Source organism: Dasypus novemcinctus, chromosome 29 (genome assembly GCF_030445035.2).
Source record: "Dasypus novemcinctus isolate mDasNov1 chromosome 29, mDasNov1.1.hap2, whole genome shotgun sequence".
Taxonomy (NCBI): Eukaryota; Metazoa; Chordata; class Mammalia; order Cingulata; family Dasypodidae; genus Dasypus; species Dasypus novemcinctus.
The window spans coordinates 21,414,712-21,441,805 of record NC_080701.1 but is presented as its reverse complement, the minus strand read 5'-3'; the positions used below and the strand labels follow the sequence as shown (position 1 = coordinate 21,441,805).

Here is a 27,094-nt window from a genome sequence, read left to right as displayed (position 1 = left end):
ACCAGGAACTGAACCCAGGACCTCCCATGTGGGAAGCAGGCACTCAACCACTTATATTAAGCCACATCCACTTTCCAAGGCTTATATTTTAACAAGCTCCATTCTAGGTCTTACAATGTTCTGATGAATACACTGTATCGACCTCATAAGAGAGCTGCCAAGTCAAATTAGAAATTCTCAAACACCCAAAGTTACATTAAAATCATTAATGGCTTAAAAGTTAAAAGTCAGTATGTTTGTACTGTACTAAATGATTCCAGAATCTTCCCCATTCTTCCCTAATTTCCTTTTTAAATACTTTTAAACATTTTCTTAGATCTTTCTGTCATTTGAAGTGAATGAGCATGCCTGTATTCCAAGCAAACTTTCTTTCTTGTGGTTACTGAAATTTGAATTCCATGTAATTTTTCACACATCACAAAATAGTATTCTTCCCCATCCCCGTTTAGAAAATGTAAAAACCATTCAGCCCACAGGGAGCAAAACGAAACAGGCAGCAGGAAAGATATGGCCCCCAAGTCACAGAGAGCAGATTCCTGACCTAGACTACCAGAATTATGTCACCAAAAGCTCTGCATTTCCCACCACACCTGACAGGAACTAGCTGAATGATCCTGTTGACTTCCTTCCTTCTATTCCAGAGCATCACAGAATGTCTTTGAGCCGCCCATGCATCTAATTAGCACTTCAAACCCGGTGGGCTTAACTAGCTGTACCGAGAGTGAGGAGAGAGTTTCCACACTAAATAAGAGTCTCTTTCTCAATAAGGGTGGGGGGACTGGGTGGGGAAAGGGATTTCAAATAGTCAGGAACATCCACTCCCGCTTTTGTTGTGAACTGGGCGAAATCACACCTCAGGACAATTCCTAATGTTTCCTAAAGCTAACTTTAAGTGACCCATAAGCAAAAAGATAAAAATTAAAAAGGATAGGGGTGGGGGTGGGGGGATGAACTAGAGATTGTACTTCCTCAAAGTCCTTCCTGGGTGACATTTTTTCACCAATTGCCTTCACTTTCCCAGCAACGAGAAAGTACAGTAACAGCAGCTTAAAAGCTCCTTGTTCCAGGAGGCAGACAGATATCGAACCTACTAGCCCAATTAAAGCCACAAGATCTTGTATTTTTAAGAAACCCTGACTGGAGTATATTTTACCAGTCTGCTTCTACCAGAAGTTTTAAGAACAAAAAGCAAAACCAAAAAACCCACAACCTTAACCTCACCCATTAGTTAATTCCCAGAATGGCATATAACTGTTTCAGGATGAGTCGTTATAGAATTCAGGTACTGTGAATCCCCAAAATAGTTCCAATAAAAAAGAAAAGTTAACTCCATAACGGGCTTCGATATCTGGTTCCCAGAGTTCTAGGAATTACATGGGGTGGGGGAGCCACATCTGAGGGTCACCATATGCCAGGAAAGCAACTTATGAATCTTTCCTCCAGTAGATAAAATCTCCTAGAATCTAGACCAGCTGTCCAACCAGTCCTGAACCACAGAACTATCAAAGACTAACTTTGTCAGGAGCAAAACAACCAACAGATCGGGAGACGGTGAACCACTGGTCCCAGAGATGAACTGCAACATGGCTGACTCTCGGGGAACTTTTGCCACTGAAACGGTCCCTAGTCAAGAGGCAGAGAACCTGTGCTTTGGCTGTACTTCCAAAGTGATCAGCATGGCTCTGGACCAGCTCTAGATGGCGGGTAGACGCAGCAAGGCCCTAGAATGGAGGACACCACCAGGCTGATGAGAAAGCATCCTATTTTTTAAAGACCCTAAATTAAGAGATTTCATCATCTGTAGGAGCTGTTTCCTAGCCTGCACACCCCACTCACCACACACGCTCCTCCACAGCTCTCCTGACTTCATGGCTCTCAAAAAGGAAAACCGTTTTAGAGATAGTAAAAAAGCGTGTGAGTTACAAGTTACCAAAAATTGTAATGATGAGTCAGTAGCATAGGAAAGACCAAACAAGTGGGTCTCTGTGGCTTTGCAAGCCGAGGCCACACAGGCTTCTATTCAATTAGCAAAGAATTTGGCAGTTACTCAACCACCAGCCAACGGAAAGGCGAGGAAGGGGTGGCCCAAGCTGGGGACAATTCAAACAGGCTTTCAAACAGCTTCTTAACATGTGTCTTAAGAACTTTATTCAAATTTGATGAGAAAGCTACAGAATAGTTCTTTCAAGCCTTCAAATCTCCCTTCTGAGGTGCAAAGCTTGAGAGAAGGGAATCTCTGAAGAATTAGAACTGAGAGTCCTACAGGGCAAACCCAAGTTCCCCAGTACATGAACTTGACTGTTCCCATACAATCCCTACCTAAAACAAAGGCAAAAAGCAGCCAAGGTCAAGGTGAGGGTACTGCTGCATTCCCAGACGGGGAAACACAGGATGGAACTCCCAACACAGGCAAAACCAAACCACACAAAAAGCTGATGTCATTTTGCCAACAACACCAGCTAGTCATGAAGTATTTCACCAGTGATTTGACCTCCCTAAGTAACCTGTGGAGCAACAAAATCCAGTGACTGTGGGGAGGGAAAAGTCTAGTCGGAAAATCGGGTAGCTGAATAACTGAAAGCTGACAGGTGATGGACACTGGAACCACAGAAACCACATAAAAAGGTTATACACCCTGGAGTCCCTTCTCCATACGGCAGCCAGTGAGACTTTTATTAAAAAGGAAGTTAAAGCATGACCCCTCTGCTCAAAGTCCTCCAATGGCGTCCCTTCTCACTCAGAAAGAAAACCAAATCATCATTACCAGGTCATCTGGTCCCGCCCTTACATCTGACTTCTGCTACTGCTCCCCTGGGCGCTCTGCTCCAGCTCTGCTCCAGCACACCCGCCTCCGTGCTGGTCGTCAAAGGTGACAGGCCCCTCCACCACAGGGCCTCACGCCAGCGCAGGCTGGTTAAGCCAGAGCTTGGCAGACGCCCTTCCCTCTCCTGGAAGAGTTCTGTCCCCAGGAAACCACAAGGCTTGTGCCTTCAGTCCTCCTTCCAGTCTTCTTCCTCATCTTACTAGCAATACTTCCTTAATTCCTCCCTCACCTTTTCAGTCCTACTTCCCCTAATTACCCATGGGCATCTTTTATGCCCACCCAGTACTTCCTAATCCCCCCCATTTAGTTTTCACCATACCACTCAATGCTTTAGTTGACATAAATATTTTGCTTAACCCTTAAAAGATTCATCTCCCCCCACAATGTTAGCCTGAGAGGAGTTTTTTCACTGCTGACTCGCAGTGCACTCACATGAATGAATGAATGAATGAATAAATGGATGAATCCTACTAGGACAGGTGAAATTTTACTCAAAGCCGACTATGGAACAAAAAAGATTTCTACTAATTTTAGTGGAAGAACAGATGCTTCTGTAAATGAAGGAGAGGCTCAAGGTCGGGCTCAGAGGCTGGGAATATGTGTGCCTGGTTTTCTTGGGTACATGGAGGGGCTCACAGCGTGGAAGAGAAGTGAGCAGTTTTGAAAGAGCCTATTAAGATTTCTCCTTATCAAAGAAAGTCAACTCTAACCTGACCTTTTCGTTTCCAGCCACACCCATGAAGACAGGGGTTGAGCCTGAGGAATTTGTGAAACCAAATCTAAACATACCCACAACTACTAGACACATTTTTGTTTTTTAGGAGCTGAGAGGCAGGGTTCACTATTAAGAGCAAAAATGCAAACTCTATTCAAGGAAGAAAGCCTCAGGTCGGCAGTCCTAAGCCAAGAAACAAACAAACAAATAAAAAACCCTCTCAAATGAGCCAGGAGCTTTGAAAACAGCAGCTCTGAGGAAGGAGCCAAACAATCCAAACTCTTTCGCACCGCCCTAAATTAACGTTTCCTTCTCTCATTTTACATTTCCCAAAACTCAAGAGGCAGAAAATGAAAGTCTCTCTTTACCTTGGGTTTTGGTCCCAGGTCCTGCCAACCCTACTGGTGAATCACAGGATTCCTTGAGAGGTGATCTGATAGGAGTTTCGGCTTCAGGGGTCTCAAAATTACCTTCCGAATCCGAGCTGCCAAGGGGGAAAAATGAGGGATTACCACTTTCAACGGTATTTCCAACACCTTTTATAAGCGGCATTCCCGCCAAGGCTAAACTCCAGGATTTCTGCCTAACTCTACATCCACCTGGTCCTCAGCCTGCGCCCTCCTTAAGGATGACGACTGCGGTTTCCTAGCAGGGCCCTGCCTGGGTTTCTCAGCCTGGCATCCTGTCTCCCTGAAATCTCATCCATCCTCGGGAGCTCTTCTCCAGCGCCATTTATTTCCGAGGTCATCCTTCCCTCCGACACCCGACAAAGAGGCGCTTTCCAACATACCCCTCTTCTCCAGAAGAGCCCCTTCCCGGAGGCTTAAAAATCAAGATGCCCCCCGCCCCAACCTCCCCAAAAAATATAAACTAGTCGGTTCTCTCCAGGATTCCTCTTTCCTCCGCAGGCCTCTACCTGGCTGGCACCCGCTCGGCCCCAGGCCCAGAAAGCTGTCACCTGCCTTCCGCAATCACTCGGCTGACAGCTCGGCAGAGACCACCATTTCTCACCAGCCTGTCATCACGAGACCATTACCGCCCCCTGCAGTTTATGGGGCACGGCGGGGGCCTCGGGAGAGCGACCTCTGGCCCCCAGGGAGGGCCCTAAGTGCCACGGCTGCGATCAGTGGCGCTATCTGAGCGCCCTTCTGCGCGTGGGAGGGAGCTGGAAGGCTGGCGCTTGGAGAAAGTGACCAAGGCAAGAAGGGGATGCGGGCATGACTGCAGCTTCTGGGTTGGGTTCAGGCCAAGATGGGGGAAAGAAAACACACGGGGGAGTGGGGGGGCAGAACAAGCCTAACTTGGAGGGCACGGAGGCGACCTGGCGACGGGACAGGGGCGCAGCACGGCCATGAGCGCGGGCACGCGGGGGGCGACCACACACACGCACGCACGGCGGGGGCCGCGGGCGGGCGGCGGCGCCTCGGCGGGGATGCTGTGTACTTGCCTGAAGCTCAAGGATTTGGTCTCGGCTTGCGAGTCCTCGTCCTCGGGGTCGCCCGCGGGCCCCGCGGCCTCGCCGTCGCCGGCGCCCCCGCCGCGCACCGCGGACCACGTCCATTTCGCCCACTGCACCGGGGACAGGATCTGCCACGGGCTGAACGCCATGAGCGCGGCTCCTCCCGCTCCGGCTCCTGAGGAGAGGGGAAGGGCGGGAGCCTTTTTTTTTTTTTTTTCCCCCTCTTTCAAAATGGAGGGAACCGGTGACAGGCGCCGCTCGGCGTGGCCGGCGGAGGCGCGGATGTGGTTCGACGAGGCCGGCGGGCGCCCGCGGGGGAGCGCTTCCTCCCGGCCGGCGGGCAGCGCCGCTTCCTCCTCGTCCTCCTTGCCCGCGCGCTGCGGCCGCGGCGCCTCCCGCGCCGTCCCCGGGCTCCTCCCGCGCGCCAAGGGCGCCTGGGCTGGGGGCCCTCAGGGCTCCCGCCCGCGGCCGGCGGGGCCTCGGGGTCGCGGGGTCTCGGGGCTCTCCGACGCCCGCCTCGCAGCCGGCCGGGCGCGCATCAGCTGCCGCCGCGGCCGCGCCCCGGGAGCCGCCCCCCTCGGACCGTACTACCTCGCGCGCGCGCGCGGGGGCGGCGGCGGCGGCGGGCCTTTGAAGTCGGCGGCGCGCCCGGCGGATCCCCCCCTCGCCGCGCCGCGCCGCTGGTGGCGACTCGTTCGCGGGCGGGGGCTGCCCGGCGGGGACCCGGCGAGCGCGCCGCGAACCCTGGCGACCCCGGGGGCGCGGGGCGAGCGCCGAGAGCCGGTTTCCCGCGTCCGTGCGCGCCGCGACTTTTTCTTCTTCCTCTGTAATTTGCTCCCCCCCGCTCCTGAGGCGTCGTGACGCTGAGAGGGAATCGCACGGAAGTGAAGCCCTTTATTAAGAAACTTTGGGGCCGCCGCCGGCTGGGGTCTTTTTCCCCCTCCCTCACACCGACAGGGTGGACGCTTCCAGCCGGTTTATCTTCAACTCGGTGGCTCCCAGGGTTCGGAAATCCCTCAGCAGCCAGGGGCTGGGATTTAAGATGCCGCGCCCCTCCCCAGTCCGCACTCGCGTGGGCGCTGGCGTGGCCAGGTCCCGGGCAAAATTCCCCCGTGAAGCCGCAGCCTGATCCGTCTCCCGTTCTCTCTTTTGAGGCTCTCATTTCTTAGCGTGGACGGCTTTGCATCAGTTGACGTCGGACTTCGTTGAGTTGTCTCAGAAGTAAGCCAGCAACAGACCTGGTGAAAGCAGCCTTCAAAAATAGAAACCCTCTTGACGTCTGAACGCAGGGAGAAGCATCTCAGATTTTCTTCGTTTTCCATTTAGAGAGTCCTCCTGCCAGAACCACTTCCAAGTAATCGGTTTCTTCCAAGTGAATCGGCTGCCTCAAACGCCAGGCTTAAAGATTTCCTGGTCTGAATAAGGTGTTTCTGGTACTATTTTAATTGCCCAGGGATGCGGTGAACGGCTGAGTGGGCTGCAGGGTTTCCAAAGAGAAATGCAGCTGCAGGATTTGGGTAGAAACTGCAGGAAACTGATCATCTCCCCTGAAAAGGGTTGGCACATACATTGCTGATGAGTCTTGACTGTCTTACACATTCCATAAGGAAAATTTAAAAATAATAGTAATAGTAAGGCAAGGTAAGGCTTGGCAGGTAGTAGTGCCATAACAGAAGGGCAGGGCTTTGCCGAAAGTCTAGAAAAAGGCAAAGGTTACAGTGTTGTTCAGGTATTTTAGAATTCACCCAGCTCCTTTCCAGAGATAGGAACCCAACTGTCAGGGTTCTGGGAACTACAAAGATGAGGAAGCAGATGCCACCAAACTACCCAGATGTTTTTATCTTTAGGTTTATGTTCACCAAGGAAACCTGATTACAGGGATACCCCCAGGTTCTGGATTTGACGCAAGAGTTCTGTTGCCTGGAAATATATGGTACCCCATGCAAACCATTGAGCTGGCCTTCTCCTGAATAGTTGTTGAATCTTTCATTCCTCTGCCACCCTGCTGTGACTGTCATAGTTCGGACACTCCCTATTTTTCACCTAACTCCTCTAAATGTCTTCTAACTGGTTTTTCCTCTGAGGGTTACCCTTGCCTGGCTGACCTGTGATTTGTGCTCTCTTCTTGTTTTTCCTTCTCCCCTCCACTCCCATATCCTTTTGCATTCCTAGACGCAATCAGTAGAGAATTGGCTCTGACTCTTCAGTATGTCAAAAAATCATCAGGGGTGCTTCTAAAAAAATCACAGATTCCCAGACCCACGAATTGAGTTCCACCTACCCCTCTCCCCCAATCTCTACCCCATTCCCCAAGCGTAAGGCCTTGATTGTCCAAAAACTTTCCTCACCCAGTTCAAGTGTTTACACTCAGAAATAAGGCTGATTTCTTTCTCCTTTCTACCATCTTTATACTCCATCCATGCATAGTGACTTTTACTGTGTCTCTTTGATTATTTTTTAAATGAAAAGGGACACTCTTACTAGTTATACCAAGACAACAGGCATAAATCAGAAAATTCTGGGTGAACCAGGGCATAGGATCACCCTTAACACTCTACATACAATGTAGTTGCTTATATATCTGTCCTACTTGTGGATCATAAGCTTCCAAAAGGCAGGGGCCACATCATATTGATGATTAATTTTTGATTCCTCAGAGATCAGCAGATCAGAGTTCAGGCATTCGGTAGGTGTTCAAAAAATGTGTAATAAATGAAAATTCTACTTTACAAATAGTCCACTAGACCAAATCCTGAGTTTGGCTAGGGTGACAAATTCCTAAAGCCCGACTCCTGGGGAAATTTCTGAACCAGCAAAGAATAGAACCCTAAACCAGTGATGGCCCCAAAGAGATAAAGCCAGACCTGTACAGCAACCTCCTGAAACTAGAGCTGCAAACACCCCGATTCTAGCATCACTCCTCTGTACATTCCTGGACTTAAGGTGAACAACAATGAAGTAACAATAGCTTAAATTGATTTTATTTGCTAGAAGTGCAAATAATGAGACTAACTGGTATATCAGTTTTCCCGTAATTCTGGGGAAAGATCGGCAATATTTCGATATAGATATCCTAACCAAGGTAAGCCATAATTTTGCAGCTACAACCCTCAGCTTCACAGATCCGAGTGCCTGCAAATATATGGCCAATTAGTCAAATGAAAGATATTTGTTTTGGAAACAACTAGAAGCATAGAAAGGGCCCTATCTTTTCTCTTTCCTTGCTTCTCTCCCCTCACAGAAGTTTTGGGTCAATACATCATGAAAATCTAAAATACAACTCCCTTGAAACACTCTGCAAGTGATGGCCAGGCACACACCCAGCAACTAACTGGTGCTCCAGAGGGGTCTGCAGAATGGGTTTGAGTAAGCAAACTCAAAAGAGGCACCAGCTCTCCAATTAGTGGCATAGCTACTGTGAGAATGCAAGGGGGCAGGGGACAGAGACAGGGTGGGATCTGTGAAGGATCCTGTATGCCCCTTAAGGAGTTAGAACTTGACCTTGCAGTAGCGGAAGCAAACACAAATGCCTGCTTAGCTCACGTGACAGAGTGAAAAGGTCTGGGTCAGAGCTGTGCTATCTGGAGAGCGCCGCCATATCTAAGGGGCAGCCCGACCTACCTAGTTCCTGTTGTCCAGTGTTGCCCTCTAATGATATTCCAAGGAAAACCAAAATTCTGGATTTTATATGAAATTTATCTTTTTTTTCTCTTTAAGGATTTATTTTTATTTATTTCTCTTCCCTTCTCCCCCTCCCCCGTTTTCTGCTCTCTCTGTCCATTTACTGTGTGTTCTTCTGTGTCTGCTTGCATTCTCATCAGGTGGCATGGGAATCTGTGTCTCTTTTTTTGTTGTGTCATCTTGCTGCGTCAGCTCTCTGCGTGTGCAGCGCCACTACTGGGCAGGCTGCGCTTTTTTCACACAGAGCAGCTCTCCTTGTGGGGTGCACTCCTTGCACGTGGGGCACCCCTATGCAGCAGACACCCCTGCATGGCACGGCACTCCTTGTGCATGGCAGCACTGTGCATGGGCCAGTTCACCATGTGGGCCAGCAGGCCCTGGGTTTGAACCCTGGACCTCTTATATGGTAGGCGGACACTCTATCAGCTGAGCCACATCCGCTTCCCTTTCGATCTTTAATGTGCTTGCTAATTTAAATTGCCATAAACTCTGTGGAGGTTAACACTGTGCAGGACAAACAAAAGCTACCATCTGTACAGCTGCTTGCCCCATGAAGCCTGGATGGGCAAAGGGGAGTGATCAAGCTTTTAAGCAAGTAAATAACATTTCCATTTTAAAAGATCAGTCTAGCAAAAAGAAAAAGCAAGTAAATAACATTTCCATTTAAAAAGATCAGGCTGGCAAAAAAAAAAATCACTCAGGGATGGATGGAGTGAAAACTGGGCAATCTGTAAAATGGTTATTTGCCTTGCCCTAGACTGCCAAAAGAAGGGTGAAAGCTTTTCTTACAGAGGATATAGAAGCACAATTGTAATTAGTGTCCTTGTCTTTCACTCCACTTATTCAATAAGTATCAGAACTGTAAACAATCTGAGTACAAGGTGGGAACACTTTGACAACAGAAGGGAAAGAAAACCGTACAGCTAAGAAATTGAGTTTCTGACAGTCAGTGAAATGAGAGGTACTTGGGTATGGGATGATGTTGAAGAAAGGAGGGGGTAGGGAAGGAGGATAGGACCAAGATGGCACTAGGGAATCACAGAGATAAGTAACCACTGGGCGAAGAGGATGGGGCTCAAGGGAAGTGGATGTGGCTCAAGCGATTGAGCTCCCGCCTACCACACGGGAGGTCCCAGGTTTGGCGCCTGGTGCTTTCTAAAGAAGAAGAGCAAGACAGCAAGCTTACGTGAGGGGCAGGCATGGTAAGATGACACAACAAGATACACGAGGAAAACCAATGAGAGACACAACAAACAGGGAGCAGAGGTGGCTCAGGCAATTAGGCGCCTCCCTCCGACATCAGAGGTCCCAGTTTGGTTCCCAGTGCCTCCTGAAAAGAAGACCAGCACACAACAAGTAGCTGTGGCAAATGCAAACAACGAGAAGATGGGGAGAAATAAATGAATAAAATAAATCTTAAAAAAAAAAGTAACCATTGGGTACAGAATTTCTGTTGGGGGTGAAGGAGATGTAGTCATGGATGATGGTGATGGTTGTACAACACTGTGAATGTAATTAACACCACTGAATTAGCTATCTGAATGTGGTTAAAGGGGGAGATTTTAGGTTGTATATATGTATTTATGTTTTTTATTTTAAAATTTTAAAAAAACAAAGGAAAAAATATATATTATACCTCTAAGAATATATAGGGAAAAAAATTAATCACTTAGAAAGCGGAAAAGTCAAGTGGGTAGAAAAACCTGTGTAACTTATCTATATTTTGTAACCATCTAAGAATTTGATGGACTTAATACACATCTTATTCAATTAAGATTTATTCTTGCCAGATGCAGTACTGCCAAATTGACAGTGTAACTAGAATTGCTGGGTAGCCCTGAAGTGCTTAGAGAAAGCACTGGCTCATGAAATGGAAACATCAGGTGGCAACTGGGTTTAGGTGCCTCTACGGAACCTCAACAGAACATCTCCCATTCCACCACCCTGCTTTTTCGAGAACTCTCCTGTCCACTGGATGAGTTTTCCAAGACACAGTGGGGGAATGCCTGAGTGTCATTACTCCATCAATCTGACCCCGGAATGTCCTCTGCCCACCCAACCAGCTAAACACCCTTGACTCTAAGCATTTTTCTTTTGAGTATTTGAATACAGAAAGTTTGATCAATAAAGGTACCTTACAGCAGTAAAGCCTTTTTTTAAAAAGATGTATTTATTTATTTCTCTCCCCCCTCCATTTGTCTGCTCTCTGTGTCCATTCACTGTGTGTTCTTCTGTGTCCACTTGCATTCTTGTCAGCGGCACCGGGAATCTGTGTCTCTTTTTGTTGCGTCATCTTGCTGCATCAGCTCTCCATGTATGCAGCACCATTCCTGGGCAGGCTGTACTTTTTCCACACTGGGCAGCTCTCCTTACGGGGCGCACTCCTTGTGCGTGGGGCTCCCCTACACAGAGACACCCCTATGTGGCACGGCACTCCTTGTGCCACGGCAGCACGTGGGCCAGCTCACCACATGGGTCAGGAGAGTCCCTGGGTTTGAACCCTGGACCTCTCATATATTAGGCAGATGCTTATCAGTTGAGCCAAATCCACTTCCCAGTAAATTTTTAAAAATCCCAAGGGGTTTCATCTGATTCTTATTTTTCCCAAAAGATTTATTTATTTATTTCTCTCCCCTCCCCCCACCCCGGTTGTCTGTTCTCTGTGTCTATTTGCTGTGTCTTCTTTGTCCGCTTCTGTTGTTGCCAGTGGCACTGGAATCTGTGTTTCTTTTTGTTGCGTCATCTTGTTGTGTCAGCTCTCCATGTGGGCGGCGCCATTCCTGGGCAGGCTGCACTTTATTTCACGCTGGGTGGCTCTCCCTACGGGGCGCACTTCTTGTACGTGGGGCTCCCCTACACGGGGGACACCCCTGCGTGGCAGGGCAGTCCTTGCACGCATCAGCACTGCGCATGGGCCAGCTCCACACAGTTCACGGAGGCCCGGGGTTTGAACCGTGGACCTCTCATGTGGTAGACAGACACCCTAACCACTGGGCCAAGTCCACCGCCTCATCTGATTCTTAAATCAGTCAGGGCAAGTTTTCTCATCCTCAATTTGCTGATAAGATCACTGCAGCAGAAAGGGCAAAGCCACTTGCCTGAAGTCCTGCAGCTAACTGGTGCCAGAACTTAATCTAGAACGCTGGTCTCCTGACCTTCAGCACTCTCTGCACTGTGTCAAAGAAAGCAGAATGTCTCCCAGCCACTGGGGAGCCTGGGCATCATCAGTTTGATCCATCAGCTCGATTACCCCTCTCAGGTGCTGCTGCAGCAGCCTTGGCTTCCTCCTTACCCGGCGCAGGCTACGAAGTCACAGCCAGGAACACCTAGCTCCATCAGGGAAGGACTCCACTGTCAACAGAAGGCCTGTGGCTCCCCTCCCTGCTTTTCTTCAGTCTAGTTGGGCAAGAGCAGGCTGATGTCTACCCAAGCCAATGCTGCCAATAACAACTTCTGACAGTGTTCAGGTGTGTTAGCAGTGCAGTCTCAACCTTGCCTGATCAGATGCTCTCCTAGTTCTCCTTTACCTATAGACTACAATCACCTATAGAATCTAAACCCTCTCTCCACCACCCGAACATACCCAAATCAGGGAATTACTGTGTACTACCTATTTATACTGAAGATTATATCATAAAGAAAAGCCACCTTCCACTTCTTAAAAGAGGAAAGTCAGACTTTAGAGCCGCAGTTAATACTCTTTCAGATCTCCAGGAAGATAAACAGGTCCAAGCTGCATCCATTAAAGACCTGTCCCGGCTCCCCACCCGGCCTGCTCAAAGACCCTTGTTTAGATTTTGTTTTGGTGAACAACTCTTGTCAGAGCACCCTCTGGTCTACTTTATTCTGTATCACAAAAATGAAGTTTGATTTCCTCTTCGTCCTCTCCCTCATTCAGCCCAGGCCACAGATGAGACCTAGAGCAGAACTGTGACACGACAGAGTTGGGATCAGCTTTCATGGGAGTGGAAAAACACAAGCAGATTTTATGTGTACACTAAACTAGTGTCATTTAAGAGTCAATTCTACAAGGTTCTCGCTCGTCCTCATCAAAGATCATGAATCTCTATTTATTGACTTTATAAGAAAGTTTACTTCAGTTCTCGACCTTGTGTTGCAAGAGTTTTATTAAAGAAACAGTTGTTCAGTGCAAAAGACATACACAGAGTTAGGTCAGTCTGTTTATTCTAAATGAGGAAAATAACCCCAACATTATCCCTCATTCTTCTCACCAAAACAAGCACAGAGATCCACTTACAGGAGTAAACTAGGTTTAAATTTAAAAATACCTTCATAGATGTGCTGGCATGTGAAACAACATCATCGCATTTACAGAGCCTGTTAAACAGGAACACCATTTTGTAAGATTACTGTTACTGATTTAGCACGTTTTGTTCTCTTCTCCTGAATTTGGATTGCTTTTCAGCAGATTAGGCATTAAATGGGCCCTCCGAGTCAGAGGCTTCCTACGTAAAGCCTCAGATAAGTAAACCATCTAAAACCCTCTCCAAGTTGTTTATGAATTTAAGTTTCTAATAAGGAATTTTACTCCAATTTTGAGCTATCTATTGTACTTCATTTACCTGGGTGAGGGCAGGGAGAGTAGAAGCTAAGGCTTAAATTACAGAGGCTGATGGAATTTAGGAGATTGAAATGGAATAATATTCCTTCTCCTGCAGCCATTTTATTACCTCTTCTCTACCCCACCTCCAAAATAAAAGATCCCCAAAACAAAATAAATCTCCCAAACAATGCGCTCTTGAAGAACAGAAGTACATTGATCAAATGGCCCGGATTTTTTGGATATCAAATATTCTTTCCCACTGTCCTAGTAAATATATTTGTCAGAGCACATGTCCACATTTTTGGTTTATGAAACATTGTCACTAAGAAGTTAGAAGATAAACTGGGAGGAAAGTTGAAAAGGGAACCAGAGATTCCCTAGTAGGAGTATATGGGGGAGAAAGAGCTACATAAAGCTTTCCAAATAATCAAAATAACAACTCCACCTCAATCCTCAGTATGGGAATTGGTGGGGTTTCATTACAGTCACTCCTGTGTTTGTAACCAATAATCTTCCTGTGTTTCTGAGAGATAAAAAGATGGGAAACTAACAAGCAAATGCCATGAAATGGTACGTGGCCGCTTGTTACTTCCAGTTTTTCTCTCTTTAGAGTACAGGCTTAATTGCCATTTTGGTCCTAAAACTAGGTGCGTGTGAAAATTGAGGAAAATATGTCCTTTTACTTCTTTGTCATAGGGCAAAGTAAGGAGATAGGGGACCAATGCTTTTTGGCTGGGGTGGGGAATCTTTTTGCATGTTAAAATGTAAAAATTTAAATCAATTAATGATTTTTAAAAATCCAAATAACACACCACTCATTTTCTTCACTAATAAATATAAGCTAAAAGAGTAGCTGAATAAATGAGAGAAATACAGTTTTCCAAGTTGGTAAAGTTAAACATTGTAGGGGAGCAGACGTAGCTCAAGTGGTTAGTGCCTCCTTCCCTGTGTTCAATCCCACGTACCTCCTTAAAATTTTTAAAAAAAATTTGTAAAGATGGCAACACTACACAGCTAACCTTTAGGTTTAATGTAAATTCAACCAAAATTCTTAGATTTTTCTTAGAATTTGTCAATATTTTTCCAAAAGTATATCTGGAAAAATAAACTGGTGAGCATATTTAAGATTAAAAAAAAAAACCCCACACAACTAAATTAGGAAGGGGGTTAGCACTACAAGATCATTAGAAAACGATTATGCAAAAATAGGCCAATCTTTGTTCTGCAAAACTGAAAAGAAAGCCCAGGAAAAGACCCTACAAGATAAAGTGATTTACTATATGGTAAAGATATCACAATGTGGTGGATAAGGGAAGATTATTTAATAAGTAGTTGGAAAATAATTGGTTGGCAGTAAGCTAAACTCTTACCTCAGGGCATATACCAAGAAAAATTCCAGATGGATTAGATGGTCAAATAATAAAAATCAAACCATGGGCAGAAAACAATCTAGAACCAACAGAATCTGTCAAAGCTCTGTTGGAAGGATGACTGTCCAAACTTAGAGGTAATTAACGAAATCATACACACAAACTAGAGATCATGGATTTGGTTACACAAAAAATAAAGCTTCTGAATGTCAAATTAAAAAGCAAACAACAGGCAGGGTGGGGGTGGGGAGTTGGAATGGTATCAGCCAAAGGTTAGTATTGTTATTATGTAAGGATCTGGTAAAAACCGGTAAGAACATACAAACCACAACAGAGCAGAAAACAGATTATAGCACCTACCAGTTACTGACTCCTTAGTATGAGTTAGATACAATGCTAAGCATTTTATATGAATCCTTTCAATTAATCCCCAACCCCTCCCCCAATATCATGAGGAAGGTATTATTATGGCTTTTAAAAAATATTTTTATTTTTTAAATTTTAATTAGATTTTATTTATATTTTTCTCATTTTTAATCTTTTTTTAAAGATACATAGATGATACAAAACTTTTTTTTTAAACAGATCAGGTTGGTTACATTTTCATCCTCTAGAACAGGGACTTGTTGACCTGGCCTTAGCAAGGAAGGATTTCAGAAGATCCTGCCCTCTATGAAATTACACACAAAGTTATCTATTTGTACATAAGGAAAAGGATAGTTTCTTTCCCTCCTCTTCCTCACAGAGAGTCAAACTCCACTCCAGGAACAATGTTTTAGTCTGATTAGAGTCTAATTCTGGAATTTGGAGAGGAACTAATAGAAGATTCTCCTTCCTCTATCAGTTAAGGGAAGTCCTAATCAAAGGAGCCTTCCACAGAAATGACCGGACCTGCCAGAAATGAGCACAAGAAGCAAGCTGTGCTGACACCCCGCGAGTGGGGCGGGGAGGGGGGCAGTCAGAGATGGGCTCCCAGTGGGGAGTCGGTGGCCAAGGTCGGTGGCCAAAGCGCAAAGTCCTTATTACCAGAAGGCATTTTCCCCAAGAGCCAAGGTGCCACGGAGAGGGGACATTTTCCCAGGGACTCCTGATACAAACGAGAATCTTAAAGACACACAAAACTGAGCCAGGGTGTATAGCCCTACTTAATCTCAGAGATGCAAAATGATTACTTTCAACGCCTCTTTCTTTGGGGTGGTTCCTTCTTCGGGAATACTTCCCTTTAGAGTGGTTTCTTTCACCGACCTGTGCCAACGAGGCCAAGTGGTCCACAAGGGGCCTCTTCATTTAAGCTTCACTAGCTTCACAGCAAATTCAAGTCTGCCATGGGGCAAAAGAGGGCCTGTAGCTCAGGACTGTGCAGGTGGCTTCATCTTGTGAAGTGAAACACTGATCTGTTTTGGGGGAGTTGCATTGACCTCCTCTATCTTCCCAGAAGGAAAAACGAAACTTTTTAAACTGCTGGAAACTTGATAAAACTGTCAAATGATACCTCTTACACAAATTGTGACCCACAAAGCATAAATCATGGGTCATTTGCTCTGCATCAGTGTAAACACACACATACACACCATTTTAATTAAGATAAACTCGAATGCTTCTTTATTCTTTAGCACTGTGTGCTTTCTGCACCTTGATCCTTTGGATTTCCACAAGATCACCACGGTAGAGTCTAATTCCCCCCACACCCACCCCCCCATCATTTATATTCTTAATTCTTTTGGCAAAAAACCGCTCTGGGTTTCAGCAAGGCACAAGACCAACCAGCTAGAGGCCACATTTTCTATCCTTCTCTGCAGCTAGGTGTGGCCCTTTCACAGTGGGATATTAGTGCAACTTTCGGGCAATGTCCTTAAAAAGGAAACTGCTTGCCCTGCACTCTCCTTCTCCTTTCCCGTGGACTGGAGGTGAGCCAGCTTCTACCACATGAGTGAAGGGCACTTGGGAGATGGTGGAGCAACAAGACAGGACGGAGCCAGGTTAACTGCAGCTCTAGATTATCTTTGATCTGCTGTATCATTGGCCTCTTTGTTATAGCAGCGTCGCCTTCACCCTAACAGTTCGACCTCCTTTGAGATATTTCAGCATCTATCCTCCCTTAGATGGAGGTACTCGGAGAATGCGCCTTAAATTTATTTCCATGTCAGTGTGAACAGGATTATATTAAAGTTCCTTCAAAAAGTCATCTTGTAACTCAGTGGTATCTTTATTGAAGGACAGAAAAATCACCAACCATGAGGCTCAAGCCTGCCCTGTGGACGAAACAACTTCCTACCCTGAAAACAAGACTGTAAGTGGCGATCCTGCCTTTCTGGAAATTACTCAGCTGCATCTTTGAAGATGAAAGGCATGAACAAAAAAGGTAAAGAGGGGAAGGGTTCAAAAAAGTTTCCTACAAAGGCCAAGTCTCCCAGACAGAACTGATTTGGACATTGTACTAAGAACAGTAACTCTTTTGGGGAGATTTCCTTGAAAATTAAATATGAATTTAAATGTCCATAAATACTATAATCCCTAATAAATATCAGAATTTTTCCAATTCAAATGATAAAATAAGAACTGACCCACATTCTAGAAATTAATCTTTATTGGTTTTTTTTCCTTCAACGTTAATTGGTATTAATGAAAATTTCCACCCCTTTCCCACAAAATATGTGTTAGAAACAGTTTCCTTGTGGTCTTATAATTAATTAAGTTATTTTGTTTTGCTGTCTCAGAGAACTACCACAAGCAAGTATTCTTACTTGTCTTTCCTGTATATCACCATATATGCAGCAGAAGTAGCAAATGCATTTTCCATTTCCTTTGACCAAGGCATAGGTAGCTACTACTGAGTTGAATACATTTGTTTTCAATTGTCTTCTGAACAAATGATAAATCACTGACTCCTTACCTAAGCATCCATCCCAGATTTCTCAAAACCACGGGAAGTTTTAGCTGGAAAAGATCTTTGCCAAAGATCACTAAATCCAATATTCTTGTTTTCAGTTGAGGAGCTGAGTTCCCAAGATATTAAGGAGTGCTGAAAGGTTACTCAAGCACCAAAGTTTGCGTGATTAGGTTCCATACCTCTTGGGTGAATGAGATGAATTCTAGACTTTCTCCCCAATTCAAGGATATGTACATTTGGTATGTATGATAGAAATAATGACTTCCTTCAAAAAGTGCCCTCATTTTAAAAAGCATCAAGTTACTTTATAAAGCAAAGAGTTATTTTGTATACAAAGTTATTTTGCGCTTTGTTTCAAAAGTAATTTTTTTCATTAAAATTTTTATTACATAAGTTGTGATTTACTTAAAACTTCATTGTTTTTTGTATTTAAAGATTTATTTATTTTTTATTTATTCCCCCTCTTCCCTCCTCCCACTCTGCTGTTTTTGCTGTCTGTGTTGTCTTCTCATTTTCTCTCTTCTAGGATTCACCGGGATTCGATCCTAGAAACCTCTGTTGGGGAGAGAGGTGCCCTGTCAATTGTGTCACCTCAGTTCCTGTTTTCTGTTGCACTTCACCTTGACTCTCCCCTTGTCTCTCTTTTGTTGTCATCATTTTGCTGCATGACTCACTTGCACGGGGCACTGGCTTACCACGTGGGCACGCTTTCTCTTCTTTTTCATGGATCAAACCTAGGTCCTCCCATATGGTAGGCAGAAGCTCTATCATTTGAGCCACATCCACTTTCCCCTTTATTGTTTAAAGCAGAAATAAACACATATGCACATTCATTCATTCATTCCACCAATTTTAATCAAACCTCCAGGTTTTACCAGGCACTGCTAAACACTGTGCTGAACAAAGCAGACCCAGTTCCTGCCCTCATGGAGCTTGTATATTAGTGAGTTCAGTAAGCAAATGTGTAACTTACAAATCGTTAAGCATGATCTATAAGAAAAGTACAGGGGGCTATGAGAAAGGGTAAGGGTAGGAGTGGGGAGATAAAGGGAGAAAAGTCATAGAGTTCAGGGAGGTGAACTCTTCAGGCTGAGGCCTGAAGAATGAGTAGATGCTAGCCCAAGTCTGCGAACTGGGGGAAACAGCATTCCTGGCAGAGAGAACAGTTTGTACCAAGGTGCCAAGGTGGGAAGGAGCCTGGGCTTTCCAGCAAGTGTGGCTAAAGTGAAGTTAGAGGAAGAACCACGGAGCTGGGTTGTTGAAGTAGGAAAAGCACCAATCATCCGGGCCCAACTGGTCCATCTTAAGGCTCAGAGGTTTTAAAAACATCAATTTTCGACCACATAGGAAAGTACAAAGAAGAAAAGAAAACCTACCCATAGTTTCCCCTTTGAGAAATCATCCCTGTGGAATTGCTGGTGAGCAATATACCCTGTCTTTATGTTTTTCAAAGCATGTGTTACATCTGGAATCCGATTATTTATATTTTTCTATTTATAACCTGTCTTTCTCGACTAGAAGTGAACTCCATGAACACAAAGAACCTTATCTATCTTGTTCGGTCTGCTCAGTAATATTTGGTGACTGAGTGATTAACAAGCTGTCCAAATCCCTCTCTTACACATACACGAGATGTATTATGCAGATGAATGGATGGATAAATAGACAGACATGGATGGCTGACACATTAAATACATGGAGAGATGATAGATATACGTTTACATAAATGGGATTTAAATATACAAATTGTCCTCCTGTTTTCACCATAACACCCTGCTCCCCAAGGGGACAGAAAAGGGGCTGGGATGTGCAGGCAAGCCCTCCCCAACTCTCGATGTGTTCTCATCTCCCCTCCCAAGGTAGCTGCCCCATCCTGCATAACACACCTTTGTGTGCCTATGCGTAATTTACATAACTTGCTCTTCCTGGAGGGATATTTAGGGTTCACAGTTCCTCACTATAAATAAAACTATGAAGAACAGACCTGCGCAGGCATCTTTTCACGCCTATTTATCATTTCTTAGGATAAAATCATAGATTCGTGGATCGGAGTGTCAAAACACAAGAACATTGTCCATTTTGCTACATTTAGCCAAAGTGCCCTCCAGAAAAGGTTGAACCAATTTACATTTTTAAAGGACAGGGCATGTGACAGCCTTTTCCCTAAGCCTTAATCAACACTGAATTCAGTCTTGTAAAACTTGGCCAGATAGATATTAATTATATGCCAAGGTTGCTTTTGTTTCAACATTTTTGATTCTTAACGAAGTCTGAACATCTTTTAAGGTCCATTGACCGGCCTTCCTTCCCTCCCATCCCCTCTGTTTTCTTTCTTTATGAACAGAATGTTTCAGTCCTTGCTTTAAGTCGGTAATACTAAAAGGTAGTCCCTGGACCAGCAGCATCAGTAGCACCTGGGAACAAGGTAAAAATGGAACTTCTTGAGCCCCACCCCAGAATCAGAAAGTAGAATCAGAAAGTCTGAGGGATGGCATCCAGCCATGCTGATTTTAACAAGCCCCAAAGTGCCTGAAGCCATGGCTTTTTCACTCCGCCACACAGCAGACCCTCGCTCTCCAATCAGGAAATGTGTCTTCCAACATGCAAGAGAGAGGCAAAAAGCTTTGGATCAATAGCAAGCTCAGGGAAGCGGATGTGGCTCTAATGCTAGAGAGTCCACCTACCATATGGAGGGTCCAGGGTTCGATACCCAGGGCAGCAAGATGACACAACAAAAAGAGACACAGAGAAGAGACAGTAAGACTCTACAAATTATGGAGCTGAGGTGGCACAAGAGAGTGATCACCTCTCTCCCATTCTGGGAGGGTTCCCAGATGGGTTCCCAGAGCTGCCTAATGAGAATACAACAGACACACAAGAACACACAGTGAATGGACACAGAAAGCAGACAATGGGGGGAGGGGAGAAATAAACTGAAAAAAGAAGCAAGTTCAATAGTTCCTCCTCAGAATGGTATTTATAGACTGAAAATTACTCATTATTTCCTTTTCTCCAAAAAAACTGTGAATCAGCTCAACAAAACTCGAGTCCATAACCACCAGCACAACACTCCTAACAGCCAACTTACAGCTAAAATGAGGGATTTCCTATTCTTGTCTGCCTAACATCATTCCTTCTTTGAGTAAATTCACATTTTTTCTCGGTGCCTGGGGTTTGGATGGCCTGGCCCCAACCCCAGAGCGGAGGTGGGAAAGTGACGGGTCCTGACTAAACAGCACATTCCAACCCCGCCCTCCCACTCGGTTAGGCAAAGAGCCCGTGACCCGAGCCGGTCCCGCTGATGTCTTCTGACAACCTCTCCAAATTCCAAATAACCCTTGTTATTTCCTCTCTCAAATCTGGGGCCCTATGCCAGGATTCTGAAAAAAATTCAACATCCTGACTAAAAACTGCCCCCAGGAGCTACTGAAGGCGGCTAGTAAGATAGGGCATCAATAGACAGATCTGGAAACTTGCAAGAAGTCCACGTGGACATCAGCAACCCCAAGACGGCTGCTGGAAGACCCTCCCCAAGATTCTACCATTCAGAAGAAGACTTCCTCCAGAAGCCAGGAGAATCCCGGGATATTCCCCAAAGACTTTATCATTGGGCCCTCCTGGGGGATTGATGGGAGAGATAATCAAAACCGAGATCAGCTGGAACTCCACCCCTGCCATTAGCAAAGGGGTGGGAAAATTACCAGTTCAAAAAGCAGGCACCAGGCCTGAGCTCTCTCTCTCAGCCTGTGGACCCCTGTTCCTGCCTTCTGCACACAGCTCTCACCGTTTTTGCTCTGCTCTGTGGCCATGCAAGTAAAACGTGGGCATTTATAACCTATAATGGGGAATTGTAGTCTGTAAATCAGCCTTCTTTATCAGTTTTCAGCCCCTTCCTCTCTACCTAGGACCCCAGATCTGTTATTTCCTCCCATTTCTCGTCCCTCCCTGCCTGAATAAATGACTGGCCTAACTCACCCGACATGCTCTTGAAATTCATTTCTGCAGCACAGCCAAGAACCTAGACAAAATCCGGTAACGCTACTACCCCTGGGAGAAAGGACCTTTGCGACGGTGACTGCAGCGTATCGAGCAACGCCTCCCAGAGGACGGGACTGAGATCATTTGGTTGGTATCAGTGGACGGAACATGCTGAAATGTGACTCTTGGCTGGATTAACCCAAAAAATGGGCATTTTCATCAGTCACTGGCCCTTGTTTCAATAATCCCTTTATGTAAGACGTTCCTTAAGCCTCAAGTCATGACAACTGATGCAAGCATTTCCCAGGCTGGTGGGTGCCAGAAATGGATACGTGGAGATTGTGTGGCAACATTCTTCGGCCTCATTCCACCCCTCCCGGGACATCTGTTTGGTAAGAAGCTGCCTCAGAGATTCTCAGAATTCACTCTCCTTTGCCAACGCTAAGAGATACTGCAGTGACTCTTTGTGCTGGAATCTTTTTTTTTTTCTTCCCCTCCCTTCAGATGCTGACTTTTCCTAAACAAGAGATTCAGAATCCTTTTATTTCCAGCATCCACACTTTAATTACATTTGCGCATTCAAAAGCATCTGCCGCGGAGCGGGTGTCGCTCAGCAGTTGAGCGCCTGCTTCGCACGTAAGAGGTCCCGGGTTCAATTCAAGCCCTGGCACCTCTCCCCCCAAAAACAACAAAAACCACACAAACATCTGTCTATGGAGGGGCTCTCAGTACGTGCAAGGCACTCAGGGAACTGCCTATTCTTTGAACTTAGCGTACAAAACAGGCACATTACAGGCTACCACAAGGAACTGATTTGTTTCACACGTCCCAAGCCTCCAAGTGATAAAAGCGGAGGAAAGCTCAAGTATGACCAAAAAAGGAAACAACATGATTCAACTTCCATAGAGGGTTTCAAATGCTTCGTGAAGTGAAAAAGAGTGGGGAGAGGGAGACAAGAGAAAACCCGAGGCTGGTGTCAAAACTGACGGCAAAAGAAAAATTGGGAACTGAAATCCTTGCTGCCCTCGAAAATATTCCAAGGGAGGAGAGCCACCGCTACCGGGGAGATATTTTCATGCTGATAAACAACGCGCCATCAAAAAACCCCTTCTGCTTTGTGAGGAACGTGAGAAATCTGGCTGTGACACTGTCAGCTCCAGTATTCATACAAGACAGGCTGAATAGAGCTTTTCAGCGCCACAGGAGAAACCAGAGGCTTCTGACACCTCCGTGTGGGAAGCTCACTGCTTTGTGAGGAAGTATTTATGGGAAAGTCATAGTGAGTGTTCACACACACACACACGCGCGCACACACGCTCTTACCCACTACCATCCCACCACGAGATTCTCTCCCAAGGCCAACTGACCATTCATACTGAGGTATGGAATCAATCAAACAAGAAAGTCAATTATCAGAGGTATAAAAACAATATTTTCTATTAAAATAAACACACACACAGACCATAAACTAGGAAAGGACTGCCAAAAGAGAAACACAAGGGAAATTTTAAAAATTATATAATTTAGGTTTAGGGCAATGAAGACTGAGAAAAAGAGAAGCTGGAAGAGTCAGTCAATTGAGTATTGGGATTACTTGGTTTTTGGTCTCTGCGTAATACATCCCCCGGTAACCGGGATAACCCATTCTTCTTAGTGAAGAATTGTCAGCCTGCTGGACTGGGGCAAGAACCAAACTCACCCTTTCTCACGTCAAACAAAACCTTGGTGTACTGCAGTTTGCCAGCTAGAGCTAGAACAGCCACCAGAGGGAACCAGAAAGTTTTTTTGTCATGTTCAAATCAACTTTTGTTAAAAAAGAGGATTTCTACAAAATTTGTCTTCGTATAAAAAGTCACAGTAAGTCCTATCTGTATCTAACACAGGGCGTTCAAACTGCAATTCAACCAGTGAACACCACTGAACAACCAGTGACATCACGAGGGAAGGAGTTGACTTCCAACTTCCCAGAAGTCACAAAAATCGGCCGCGATGAATGCAACGTGAAGATGTGCTCTGTGAGAGGTAAGATCCTGGTCAGCAGAAGGAGACGGAAGTATTGGAAAAATGAAATGTCTTTCTCCCTTGTCTCCTAATCTATATTTTCCCCCCTATATGTAGTGCAGGCTTTTTCATTTTATTCCACTGAGCCAAGGAGTCTGAAAAAGATGGTCTGGCTCACCTCGGGCCAAGCTGTCATCAATAAGGAAGTGGCTTGGTGGCTGGCGCCCCCTGGCAGGAGGACTGGGAAACAGAGGCTTCTACGTGGCACCCAACAGAAAGAAGGTAGAAAACAGGAGACAGGCCCATTCCAGCACAGCCAGCACTCCCCCGTCTCTTCCTCCCTATTGTGGCCAGCTGTTTCTGAAATTTTGGCACAGCTTTTAGTTCTAATATTGTCCACAAGGATCTTACCAACCTCTGCCCTGCGTATCGACTGTAAAAGTGGTTCATGCTATTCAGAACTCGGTTTATGTTCCCAAATGACATTACCATGGGCCACTGGGCATTTACTAGAAACCTGGGTCAGCAAAGGGTCTAAGGAACCTCTGAGGCCGGTGGTAGAAACTGCTCAAACCCAAAAGGGAGCCAGAGCGTCAGCAAGCGAGCCAGGCTCCCAACCATTTCTCTGGTGTTTCTACTGCAGAACGTAGCAAAGGAGTCCCTTTTCCTGGATACATGGGTTTGAAAAGGCAAGAGAAGGGACCGGGCAAGGGGCACATACAAGAGACATGACTGCAGTCTGAGAAATGCTCAGAAGGTGTTTTAGTTTGCTTTGCTGCTGAAAGCAGATACCATAAAATGGGCTGGCTTTTAATAATGGGAATTTATTCGCTTACAAGCTTAACGGTTTTGAGGCTGTGAAAATGTCCAAGTCAAGGCATCAAGCAGGCGATGCTTTCTCCCCAAAGACTGGCTGCCGGTGATCCTGGATTCCTCCGTCACATGGCAAGGCACATGGCAGTGCCTGCTGGTCTCTCCCTCTCTTCTGGGTTTCACTGCTTTCAGCTTCCTGCTTCCATGGTTTTCTCTTTCTCTCTCCTTATCCATCCCATTTATAAAGGACTCCAGTAAGAGGATTAAGACCTATCCTGAATGAGGTGGGTCACATGTTGAGATCATACTCACCAAAAGATCCTACTTAAATGGGTCCACACCCACAGGGATGGGTTAACTTTTTTTTTTTTTAATAAATCAATCTTTTTTTTTTAAAGATTGATTTATTTATTTCTCCCCCTTCCCTCCTCCCCACCCCGGGTTGTCTGTTCTCTGCGTCTATTTGCTGCGTCTTCTTTGTCCGCTTCTGTTGTTGTCAGTGGCCAGGAATCTGTGTTTCTTTTTGTTGCGTCATCTTGTTGTGTCAGCTCTCTGTGTGGGCGGCACCATTCCTAGGCAGGCTGTACTTTCTTTCGTACTGGGTGGCTCTCCTTACAGGGTGCACTCCTTGCGTGTGGGGCTCCCCTACGCGGGGGACACCCCTGCGTGGCAGGGCACTCCTTGTGCACATCAGCACTGCTCATGGGCCAGCTCCACACGGGTCAAGTAGGCCCGGGGTTTGAACCGCGGACCTCCCATGTGGTAGACGGACGCCCTAACCACTGGGCCAAATCCACCGCCTGGGTTAACTTTAGGAACATTCTTTTCTGGGTTATATACAGCTTCAAATTATCACAAAAGGTGCTACCCAGCAAGTAAAATGTCAGTTATCTTCCTACCATCATATCTTGTCCAAGCCTTCCTAGTTTTGTTTTCTCAAACCCTTATTTAAGAACAATTTTGATGTAGCCATAGAAACATAACACTTCACAATTGTTAGGAAAGCAAGACTCACAGGCAAAAATAACTCAGCAAAGAAACCAGGGAGAGGCATTCTATCTGCTCTGATGTAAACAGCATTTACTAAGGGTATTTATAGAACGGGCTGGACAATGTTTCCTCAAACATTTACTTTCCTGAAACTATGTTATCAGTAGGAAAAGGGCCAAAAAAACTTATCTTCTAGCATATAAATAGAAGTGACTTTGGTTATTGAGTTGCCTACGTGGCAGACCCTCTCTGGAAATGACTGTTAATTTTTTTCTCCTTGGCTTCATTCAGGTTCAAATCCCAGCTCCATCATTTACTAGCTCTGTAAACTCCGTTTTTCAGCCTTTCCAGACCTCAAGTTTCTTCATCCGTAAAATGGAGACAATAATACCTACTTCATAATGTCCATGAAAGGATTAAACGAGGGAATGCATAGGCTTTAGCTCTGATGTGCCCGTTACATATTGTGTCTATGTGTATTTTCATAGTGGAAAAAGTCTGTAAAATTTTCATCATATTATGAAGGGATTTGTGAACCAAAGAAATTTTAAGAGCATTGCTCTAACACAAAGCCTGTTTGCAAGATTTTGGGGAGTGCTCATCCTTACCACTTGTGGCAGTTTGAGATTATTTTATAAATCCCCAAAAGAGAAAGATTATGTTTATAAACTAATCTACTCCTCTGGGTGTGATACCCTTTGCACCAAATTCAGTTGAGGGGCTGTTGATTAGATTACCTGTTAAGATCGCTGTAGAGCTTTTTATTCAACTATTTCAGTAAGGGGTTACTCAAGTTGAGTCCCTGCTCCCTTGCTGGGTCTGATATAAATGGTTTCAGACAGACAGACAGGTGCAGGAAGACAGAGCTCTGCCATTTTTGATCCTGCTGTGTGACAGAAAGGAAAGGTTCAAACAGCTGAGGCCCCGGGAGAGATGAGCCATTGGCTCAAGAGTTTACAGTTGAGCTTGGGAAGAGAGTGGAATAGCCAAGACTGATATAGGAGGCCCGGCAAGAGACAAACCCTTTGCCAGGAGAGGACTACAGGATCACATAAGCATGAAGCCCCTAGAGGCTGGGCCCACAGGGCAGCTCAAGGGGAGACGGTACAGCCCGCAGGGAAAGCAGAAACTTCAGCAGTGCTGGTCCGCCATCTTGTTTCAACACATGGCAGCTGACTTGGGTGAGAAAGCACTTCTTACGGTGCCATGGGTTGGACTTTTCATAGCCTCAGAACTGTAAGCTTTTACCCTAAATAAATACCTTGGATAAAAGCAACACAGTTCTGGTACTTTGCATCAGCAGCCTTTGGCAAATTAAGACACCACTGATATGCCAGGTTTTTATGGTGATATGCAGTATAAGGAAGATGTATGGGTTTTCTCAAAAACAGAACTATCTTTTCAGAAAATAGATATGACTCTAAGTTACTGCATAACACCCTTAAATGTAAGCAAGAGAAATATAATTTTTTTGCCTCGAAATGTTATTAATAATATATGCAGCAGATATATCATAAGATTGATCAAGGTGAAATTGTACTAGGTACAGGTCAAAAAAAGAACATTACATCCAAAGCATCCTTAACAGTAAGAATTCTGAATGAAGCTATGCCAAAGTGAAGATTCTTGTGGTCATAACTCTCCAAGGTCACCCCAATCCCACAGTAAAAGAGCTGGAAGATAAAGGAAGAGTAGAGAATAGTGGTTTATCATTTGTCACTCCTTATAAAAAATCTCCTAGGACTTTATATCATATTAGTACCAAGAAAAATGTAAGTCTGACTAAGCAGGCAGATGACCTGAGATCAT

The 27,094-nt window shown here is 45.3% G+C and overlaps 1 protein-coding gene across 7 annotated transcripts in view; it reads right to left on the bottom strand.

Annotated features, from left to right (window-relative positions):
• The window catches only part of TACC1 (transforming acidic coiled-coil containing protein 1), a 111,791-nt gene that overhangs the window by 63,471 nt on the left and 21,226 nt on the right, over positions 1–27,094 (bottom strand). For 4 of the 7 annotated variants that reach the window (XM_023590121.2, XM_071212664.1, XM_023590261.2 and 1 more), the window contains exon 2: positions 3,908–4,023. The exons of 1 other annotated variant lie outside the window; for it this stretch is intronic. In XM_023590121.2, the coding sequence (XP_023445889.1) occupies positions 3,908–4,023 (116 nt within the window). Of the gene's footprint in view, positions 1–3,907; positions 4,024–4,986; positions 5,394–27,094 lie in introns of those variants that run through there. 2 more of the 7 variants (XM_004446437.5, XM_004446441.5) reach the window with 2 other exon arrangements.